Source organism: Alosa pseudoharengus, unplaced genomic scaffold, assembly GCF_046254945.1.
Source record: "Alosa pseudoharengus isolate Yale_2024_CS ecotype anadromous, Long Island Sound unplaced genomic scaffold, YU_APseudo_1.1 YU_APseudo_1.1_scf_14, whole genome shotgun sequence".
NCBI lineage: Eukaryota > Metazoa > Chordata > Actinopteri > Clupeiformes > Clupeidae > Alosa > Alosa pseudoharengus.
The window spans coordinates 35,420,016-35,430,015 of NW_027468609.1; the positions used below are offsets into that span (position 1 = coordinate 35,420,016).

The 10,000-nt window shown below is 46.2% G+C and overlaps 1 protein-coding gene across 6 annotated transcripts in view; it reads right to left on the reverse strand.

The window, feature by feature from the left end:
• Positions 1-2,457: 2,457 nt before the first annotated feature.
• Positions 2,458-10,000, reverse strand: part of cdk5rap2 (CDK5 regulatory subunit associated protein 2) — a 39,280-nt gene continuing 31,737 nt past the window's right edge. For 5 of the 6 annotated variants that reach the window (XM_076284830.1, XM_076284831.1, XM_076284828.1 and 2 more), the window contains 14 exons: positions 9,891-10,000; positions 8,109-8,432; positions 7,427-7,552; positions 7,111-7,227; positions 6,873-6,978; positions 6,439-6,545; positions 6,007-6,132; positions 5,555-5,617; positions 5,224-5,414; positions 4,839-4,958; positions 4,529-4,667; positions 3,611-3,657; positions 3,369-3,405; positions 2,458-3,030 (listed from right to left, as the gene is read on the reverse strand). The exon at positions 9,891-10,000 is cut by the window's right edge and continues 45 nt beyond it. In XM_076284830.1, the coding sequence (XP_076140945.1) occupies positions 2,918-3,030; positions 3,369-3,405; positions 3,611-3,657; positions 4,529-4,667; positions 4,839-4,958; positions 5,224-5,414; positions 5,555-5,617; positions 6,007-6,132; positions 6,439-6,545; positions 6,873-6,978; positions 7,111-7,227; positions 7,427-7,552; positions 8,109-8,432; positions 9,891-10,000 (1,726 nt within the window). In that variant the 3' untranslated portion in view covers positions 2,458-2,917. The remainder of the gene's footprint in view (positions 3,031-3,368; positions 3,406-3,610; positions 3,658-4,528; positions 4,668-4,838; positions 4,959-5,223; positions 5,415-5,554; positions 5,618-6,006; positions 6,133-6,438; positions 6,546-6,872; positions 6,979-7,110; positions 7,228-7,426; positions 7,553-8,108; positions 8,433-9,890) is intronic. The other variant, XM_076284834.1, reaches the window with a different exon arrangement.

A 10,000-nucleotide genomic window follows, 5' to 3' on the forward strand; every position in this document is an offset into this window, starting at 1 on the left:
GACTTTACCGTAGTCATGCGAAACTACATGAAGGTACAATCTAGCTACTTTATAGGATCCTAGAGGAGTGTTTATCTCTTCTCAACCATTCTAATCTCTACACACAAACACATCCCTTTCTCTAAACACACCGGTGTGTCTGTCTGCAGCTGTCAATCAGGAGTCCAGGGCCGGCTCTGCCCTTAGGTGCCCAGTGATCAGCATGTTTGCAGTCAACGTTTCCCTGCATGCCGCAGTCTGCTGATCTGATAAGCGCCACTCGATGGGGGAGGACATGTTTGATACTGCCAGGGGCCAACGTGAGGTCTGATAATGCACTCACAATCAGAGCCCATCTCTGGTATGTTTACCTGATGAGGTTGCTCAAGAGAGAGTGGGCCTATACCCAAACGTTCTGCTGCCCTGCCAAAGCCTCAGCTTTGTTTATACAGCGAACTGTGTGGTGTGTGTATGTACATGAGAGGGCTGGTTAGAATTTGGGGTGGTTTTCCTCAGAAACTGCTGTAGATCTTCCCTTCTTCACCCTGTTAGCATGTAAGACGCACCTACGGGTTGTAGAACTGATGGGTTTGTACCACTCAGATGATGACACTTGGTTTTGTCTGGTTGGTGTCAATCAAGAAAAAAAAAAACTGTGGTCACTCATGGTTTGTGTCAGACCTTTCCGAAATGTTTACAGTAGTTTCTTTGTGAGCATGTATTAGGAGGTTTGTTGTCACAACTCATGATCATCACTTTTACATGATCATCCCCTTGTGAGTGTTTGGTGTTTGCCCTTTGGAGTAAACAAAAGTCCTAAACCTCAGCACTGAGCCTAGTGCACTGTATAGGACATGCTGTGCTCAAAGGTGTTTTAAGCCCCCACCGTGGACTTCAAGGCACCTAACCCTAACCTTAACCCCAACCCTAGTGTCTTCCATGCAGCGCTGCCTGGAAGACGACGCTGGGGGCTTAAAACACCAAACACCACATGGCCGTGCCCTGCAGAATTATTGGCACCCTTGGTAAAGTTGACTAAAAAAAGGGAAAACTGATCCTTTGGTGATTTGTTGTAATCTCACAATGAAAACAATGAGGAAAAATAATTTTCAAAAACACATTGCCCACAATTATGGGCACCCCTAGTAATCTTATATTACAAAATGTAATAGAAGCATTTTTCCATTTATATTCAACTTATTTAAGTTAATCAGAGTGTCTGAACTGTCAACAGTTAGTATGCCTTTCTTTTTCACTAAGCTATATAATAAAGTGCACAGGTTAAATCCCCTAGTCATTTTCAAACATGGGAAAGACAAGAGAATACACCAAATTTAAATAAAAAGAAAGCGTGATGACATTTGTCAGGGAATATCTATAATGACTAGGTACTTGAAAATGCCACTATTTAGTGAAAACAATAATTAAAAGGTTTTAATCAACTGGAAATATGACAAACATGCTTGTACAAAGATCCATGGTTATCTTGCCCCCACACAGTGAGGAGGATGGTAAGAGAGGCAAACAATTCCATAAGAACCACTGTTGGAGAGTTACAGAAAAGTATCAGAACATTTTCAGAAAGTATCATCTTGGGGTCACCATGTCTCCAAACAAATCTGCAAAAGTGACCTAAGCTCTAATTGATTATTTAGATGACATGCCAGGTAAAAGCCTTTCCTGTTATTTAATTACAGATGTAAATACCAGGAGTTACTGAATGCTACAGTGACTTAGCCTGAAAGTGTGGTCTTTGGCAAGGAACACCATTTTTAAGTTGCATCATATCATGAACTCTAAGAAAAACCTCAACATCTTAAATGAAAAGCTGTCAATCTCTGCCAAGACACTAAAAGTAGGTCATGATTGGATCATTCATCAGGTCAGTAAACCAAAATATGTCCAGATGAAAACAAAAATGGTTTACTGAAAACAAAACCAAGCTTCTGCCATTGCCGTACCAGTCCCCTAATCTAAACTCCACAGCAAAACAGCGGGGTGAGTCAAAGAGGAGAATGCACAAGTGAGGATCTAGGAATCTGGACGATCTGTAGAGATTTTGTAAAGAGGAATATTATGAGCTGTTTTATTGGGAAAGGGAGGCTTAACAAAATATTACATGCAGAGGTTCTAATAATTGTGGCTGATGTGTTTTTGTTTAAAAAAAAATAAATATTTCTTTATGAGGTATTTTTGTTTCTCAGAATAAATTTGCTTCCTTTCAAGGTTGGATTTTTCCACATTGTTTTCATTGTGAGATTACAATAATCACAAAAAACAACTTTACCAGAGGTACCAATAATTCTGGAGGGCATTGTACCCATGGAGTGTGGATGTGGCACTCGGCAAAGGGTAAGGATCTAGTCAGGTTAGGTAGAAGATCTAGTCATGCCTCATCATCATAGTGACAGAGCTCTGAGAATGCCTTGTGTATAGGAGTGTGCCATGATGTCCATAGCAAGAATGAAGACATGAGAATGAAGTCTCCTCATCTTTTTTTAATGGTGGATACATTAACATCCTGCAATAGTATTTCAGATCACACATAGTATAGCTGCTTCACCATCGCTCACATACACACACATACACACTCACCCTCTCCCACTGTCTCTCTCTCTTTCACACACACACAGGCAGTGACATCAGGACCTTGATTTTCTACACCACTCAGGAGATATTCCATATTTACAAGAAAAAATATTTTCCCTTCTTACTGTTCAACAATAGAACATCTTACAGCATCCTACTATGAAAATAGGTTACAAATGTATACCAAAACAAAAATGTGCAATCACTGTCAATAGCCTCCAAAATCTCAAGCTCTTGTCTCGTACCATTACAGGGCTACTACATCTACCAATGACTGTTCAGGAACAGTGTGTCAGAGGATGACTGACAGTACTTCCTGGAGGGGCGGGGTTAGGCAAAGGGGAGGAGTCTAACAGCTGCAGTGGGATGAGACATCACTGGCAGAATCCGATTTGGGGGTGGACCTGGCCTTTGGGGAAGGGCATGGTTGTTCTTCCGTCACTGGCCACTCAATGGGACATCCTAGAGAAAAAGACATGGCGACAGCCAATCAGTGCACAGAGCTGGGGAGAACAGGAAGGACCGTGAAGCTGTAGGACCAATCAGCATGCAGGATAGTGGAACTGCACAACAGGCTTTTACAGCATGCAGACAGCACAAATGCCCTAACACACACACACACACACGCACGCACGCACACGCACGCACGCACACGCACGCACACACACACATGCATGCAAGTGCGCACACTCACACGTGTTTTCACACACAAGTGAACACACACAGAATGACGTGGTAAACAGGCATGATAAACTGGAGTCGAGAGCATGCTTATCCTGTCCACAGACACACTCACTGACCTTCTACTGACTGGCCACTGTGGCCGTAATAGTGTGTCTGATATCGACCAACAAAGCCAAAGAGAGAGAGAGAGAGGGGAAGGGAGAGAGAGAGAGAGAGGGAGGAAGGGAGAGATTACGATCTGAACAGGCATCTCTATCAAGCACAACCCAGCAGCGTCCAATCTAAGTGTGGGCCTGAGAGTGTTTGAGCGCTTATCAGTGGATGTGCTATCAATTTAATCAAGTGTTTGGTTACTCACCTCTAAGTTGCCTCGAGCTTTTTTCAGGATGCCATGGGTGACAGACACTGCGGGGGGAATAGGAATGAATAATGCATATGAGGGCAAGTGTGTGTGCGTGCGTGTGTGAGAGAGAGAATGTGTGTGTCTCCCAGTGTATGTGTGTTTGTCTCTCTGCATATGAGTGTGTGTTTGTGTGTTTGGCACAAGTTGTAGCGATCAATCATCATTATGGCTGCAGGTGTGTGAGTCGTGACTGTGTGTTTGTCTTGTGCTATCCTGTAATGAGTTGATTGGAGGTTTTTCTGGGTGTGTATACTGTATGAGTGATTGCATGAGTGCATAGGTAGAGTGTGAGAGTACAGCTTACACTCGTCTGCGCCTTTCCACTCCGTAATTGAGCTGGCTGGTGGAATGTGTGTGTGTGTGTGTGTGTGTGTGTGTGTGAGTGTGTGTGTAAGGGGGTGTTCCTTATGTTGGTCTATGATGAGGTGCTCCATGCCCTCCTTGAACTAGTTGGTGGAATGTGTGTGTGTGTGTAAGGTTTTTTTCCCTTACACTGGTCTATGATGAGGCGCTCCATGCCCTCCTTGAGCTGGTTGGTAGAATGTGTGTGTGTGTGTGTGTGTGTGTGTAAGGTTGTTTTCCCCTTACGCTGGTCTATGATGAGGCGCTCCATGCCCTCCTTGAGCTGGTTGGTAGAATGTGTGTGTGTGTGTGTGTGTGTAAGGTTGTTTTCCCCTTACGCTGGTCTATGATGAGGCGCTCCATGCCCTCCTTGAGCTGGTTGGTAGAATGTGTGTGTGTGTGTGTGTAAGGTTGTTTTCCCCTTACGCTGGTCTATGATGAGGCGCTCCATGCCCTCCTTGAGCTGGTTGGTAGAATGTGTGTGTGTGTGTGTGTGTGTGTGTGTGTGTGTGTAAGGTTGTTTTCCCTTACGCTGGTCTATGATGAGGCGCTCCATGCCCTCCTTGAGCTGGTTGGTGGAGTGCAGGCGCTTGACGGCTCCACTGAGCACACACTCCTGCTGCTGCAGCCTGCTCTTCAGACGGGAGATCTCAGTCCTCATCATCTCATCCTGAGAGGAGAGAAGGGAATGATGGAGTCAACTCTTTCTTTAGCTTTTATAAACATTCTGCAACTAACAGTGTCCATGTCTTAAGATGTTACCTATCAAATCAGCTGTGCTAATCAGTGACTTAAGTGTGTGTGTGTGTGTGTGTGTGTGTGTGTGTGTGTGTGTGCTGACCTGTGGTCTGAGTGCATCTGCCGGTAGGCTGACCCTCCAGAAGAGCTTGAGGAGTCTGCTGGCCTCCTCCAGTACCTGCTGCATGCTGTTGACGCTGGTTGACAGGTTCTTACACTGGGCCTGGGGAGACAGACAGATGAACAGGAACATTACACCACTGAGACAAGCTACAGCTCTACACTGACCACACACACCATCCAGAAAAGGCTTTTGATGTTCAGCTTGGACACGCATCAACAGTAATTAATTAATGTGCTTCAACATACAGAGGTATGTTTGTTTGCCTGTGAATGTCTGTCTGACCTGTTGTGTGTGTGTGTGTGTGTTTGCTGTACTGCAGTCCAAGTGTCCATAACTGCTTGTGTGTGCATGTGTGTGTGTTTACCGTGTTGCAGTGGCGTGTGTGCTCGTCCATGTGCTGAGTGTAGGTGATGGCCTGAGTGAGGTGTGTGTGCAGGGCGCTGTAGTCCTCGCTGAGGCCAAGCACATGCTGACCGCCCCGTGCCTCAAACACACGCACCCCCGGCACCAGGCGAGATGGAGGGGGCGAGCCACTGCCCACTGAGCTGCCACTGTCTGAAACACACGCCAGCAACACACAATTTTAGATACTGGTGTGTGTGTGTGTGTGTGTGTGTGTGTGTGTGTGTGTGTGTGTGTGTGTATATATATATATATATAGATGGGAATTAAAAATCCCTGCAGCAGTAACTTACCTTGTCCAGTGTTGGCATCAGGGTGTGATGACAGATTGAGCTGCTCGGATCTTCCACACTCATCTGAAGTCACACACACACACACACACACACACACACACACACACACACAGAACCATGCACAACATTACACACAGTCACAGTTAAAAAATGGCAGAACTTTATCATCCATCATGATTTATAGACATTTGCGGCAAGCTTGTGGATGTTGAACATGTGCATTACATCTCCAGCAGAGGGAGCTGTGGCTTTTCAGCACACCACAAGTTACACATAAAGTACATTTTTTCATGAAATAGTGAGGATAATGTCATTTAAACATGGAAGAAGCTACAACCAGTTCATGCAGCTGAGCGACACTGCCGATGTCATAGATGTAGAGTATGTGTGGTTATCTAAAGGCGTGAGTGTGTAAGTGGTTGATGTGGGTGATTGTGTGTGTGTGTGTGTACCTGATGGCAGTAGGTATTTGATGTTGATAGTGTGGTTCCGGATGCTTCTCTCCAATTGTTCTCTGAGATGCCTCACCTCTGCTAGGAGAGCAGTCAGATCTACACCAGAGGGCTGTTCATCTCCTTCTACACAGACACACACACACATTCCTCCTCAGTAAGTTTATAACACTTAATTCCACCAACCTTCGCCCACCCAGCTCTACTTGAGAGTTTTAAGATAAAATGTGCAGTGGTGATAAAACCTCAAGTAACTACCGGTAAATACATTCCAAACCTCCGAGCTGGCTGTATCTGCCTATGCTTGTGGATGTCTTGATCCCCTTGTTGCAGTGTGTGCAGTCATGTGAAAATTACTTAGTATTAGTGTGTGTGTGTGTGTGTGTGTGTGTGTGTGTGTGTGTGTGTGTGTGTGTGTGTGTATGTGTGTACCTGTGTTCCTGATGTGCTCCTGTAGTTTCAGTTCCACCCGCAGAGACTTGAGGAGATGCTGACTGTCCGAAAGCTGCTGCTTCTGCTGTTTCACCTCACACTGCAGTCTGCACACACACACACAGGTTTAGTTTGCATACATCTACTTCGGTCCCTATACTCTGAGCTCATATTGAAAACCGAGACCATCATTATCCAATTAGAGCTCCTCATCATTACAAGCTCACTACAGCACCATTAGGACACGGACCGTTACTGACACCCGACACTGACACACGCGCATGAAATACATCATCCAACGCCCGCCGGGTAACACAAGAGTATAATGACCGGCATGACAGAGACAGACTGGAGCTATGTTCAAAGGATGTGTAAACTCTTGAATTATGTGAGTGATATACATATGTGTGTGTGTGAGTGTGTGTGTGTGTTACCTGTGCAGACTCTCCTGCAGGCGTGTGTGTTCTCTGCGGCTACGCTCCAGCTTGGCTGTTCTCCTGGCCAGAGTCTCACGCAGACGCTCATTTTCCTTCTGCTTATCTGCACATTAAGACCGGGAGATTAGCTGAGGATTGGTGTGACTGCTCATATCAACACAGTTCTGCTGTGTGTGTGTGTGTGTGTGTGTGTGTGTGTGTGTGTGCGTGTGTGTGTGTGTTTGTGTATGAGTACCTCTGCTGCCCTGGTTGAGCTGCTCTCTGAGCGTGTGGTTGTGAGCCCACAGCTTGCGGACCTCGTTGGCCAGCTGACCCTGGTCCTCCAGCCCAGCGATGAAGATGTTTGTGCCTGCTGGGATACACAAGCAAGGACAACATGAGTCTGGATAGCAGAATATGCTGCTATACACACTAGACACGTGTGTTTGTGTGTGTGTGTGTATATGTCAAGTCAAGTCAAGTCAAGTCAGATTTATTTATAAAGCGCATTTAATATGTGTGTGTGTACTGTATGTATGTGTGTGTGTATGTATGTGTGTGTGTGTGTGTACCTGGGTCTCTCTGGGCCTCCTGCAGCCTCCTCTCCAGCTGCTCCCGGAGTCTCTCGTTGGTGCGGATGGTCTCCTCCAGCCGCTGGCGCAGAGCTCGGATCTCCTGCAGGTGCTCAGCCAGCAGATCTACCAGAGAGAGAGAGAGAGAGAGAGAGAGAGAGAGAGAGAGAGAGAGAGGTTCCCTTTACACACGTCTCCCAGCACTCCTATAAGCTGTACGCTACAATGCGTACAGCTACAATGCGTACAGCTACAATGTTCTTGTGTTTTGTGCAATGGCACATTTTGGTTACTACTGAGAAATGCATATGGATAATACTCAAAACTGAAAATCAAATCAACCAATCAACCTCACCCACAGTCACTGCAGCACATTATCTGTTATTAAGCCATACATAGCATAGTGAAAGAGCTACTAGTTCCACAGAAAAAGACTGCCACAATGCTTTCCTACTAGCAGGAGTTCAAGTAGATCATACAGAGGGGAACCTATCCACTTAAATATTCATATCCATAAAATTGACCATGATTACTTTAAGGCAGTTACCATTCTTCCTACTACCTAACACAGAACGCTGACCATTTAACCCCCTCACTCACTCACACACACACACACACACACACACACACACACACACACACACACACACACACACACACACACACACACACACACGGGTACCTGAATTAATGGTCCTGTTGGCTGTGTCCTGCTGTGTGCCCATCTCTGTCTGTGGTGCTGTCCGCTCCCGCGTGGGCGTGTGTGTGTCAGCGCGTGTGTGTGTGTCTGTGTGTGTGTGTGTCTGTGTGTGTGTCTGTGCGTGGGTGAGGAGGGAGCGGTGCAGGTCCAGCTCGCTGCGCAGCGTGGTGTTGAGCTGCTCGCTGGACTGCAGCTGCTCCTGCAGACGTCCGTTCTCCCGGCGCAGGGCGCGCACGCTGCCCTCCTCCGTCTCCACGGAAACCAAGCCCTCGCTGGCCGTCGCCACCCCGTTGGTCAGCTTCAGGCCTGTGACGTAGACACACACGTAACAGAGGAAATTAAAACACCACCACCACCAACACACTGACACACAAAAATCACTTACACATACATAAATCCTCAGCAACACACATTCTCAATCTCTTACAAAGACTCCTCTTAAACTTGCCTAGCCAATACCATAAATATGTATACGCACATATACATACCTTTACCTTTCTCCCTGGACTTTTTGAGGGCTTTTTTCCATCTGCTGTGGAAGTTTCCATCCTGCCTCTCCCCTCCCTGACCCGCCTCAACCACCACCTCCGACATGCTAATCAGAGATGCTAACGCTAGCACTCAACTCTGCTCCCTGAAGCAGAGCTGATATGAGAACTAAGCTAATCTCTCACTGTACACGTATGTCACGAGCAACAACCCAATCCCTATTCTGCCTGCGCAGCTACCGGATCACTTCGGCCCACCCGGCTAACGCTGCAGTTGCTATTCCATTACAGAGCCAATTTTCCACCACTCTAACAGTAACTTTAAATAGATCACACAAACCATCAAAAGCCTTTGGTCTAATCCATCACCTTAACTGTCTGCTTATGAGAGATCATCAAAGCTAAACGCTGAGCGAGAGTGTTTAGGCTAGCATTTGGCTAGTGGTCTAGACTGCTGATTCTAAAGGCACCCTAGCTAAGTCCGGCGAAGCCTGTCTGTCTGGTCTAAGAAATTGCTGCTCAACCACAAGTCTCGTGGAGATCTTTTCCCTCTGCTTGCTCAGAAGGACACTGATCAAGCTTGGACAGACATTCTGTCCACTCTCCAGTATCACACACACACACACACACACACCAAGTATCGGGATTAAATCGGATAGGCCTGGTGAATAATGTATCTGTGAGGGCCAGTAATGAGATACTGGTTTACTCTCCACACACACACACACACACACACACACACACTTAAGTCAGGATTACGAGTCAAAATAAGTGCCATTAAAGACAGTGGGGTATTGATTCAAGCAATCTTTGAAGGGAAAAATATCCATATTTAATTAGAGAATGGAAAACACAAGCACAATGAAACACACACACACACACACACACACACTTACACGTGAACTGACCCCATTCAGAGACTAAGTAGTTCATTTACAGCTTCTCATCACAGGCACACACACACACACAAACAAACAGAAACAAGGACACACACACACACACATCACTCATATGAGTGCCTCCCAGCTAGCGGCCTCCAAAAAGGGATCCGATCACTGATGCCCCATACCCCCATATCACACTCCATTCAACACAGACAAGGACCTCACACATGTGCAAACAAAGAGCAAAGAGCCCCATTCAAAACTTCTATCAATTTACATTTCAAACATATCCATTTCCATGTGGCAAAGTAGACAAGTACAGAAAAGGTGCTTTTCTTAACGTAATACAGCAGAGTATGTGTGTGTGTGTGTGTGTGTGTGTGTGGTCCTACCTGTGGCTCGGGGGCCAGTAGGGGGGCTGTTGTGATACGATGCCGTACTGTTGTCATTGGAGACGGAACCCTGGTGACTGCTGGGAGATTTGACGCCGAGCTGTTCCTGC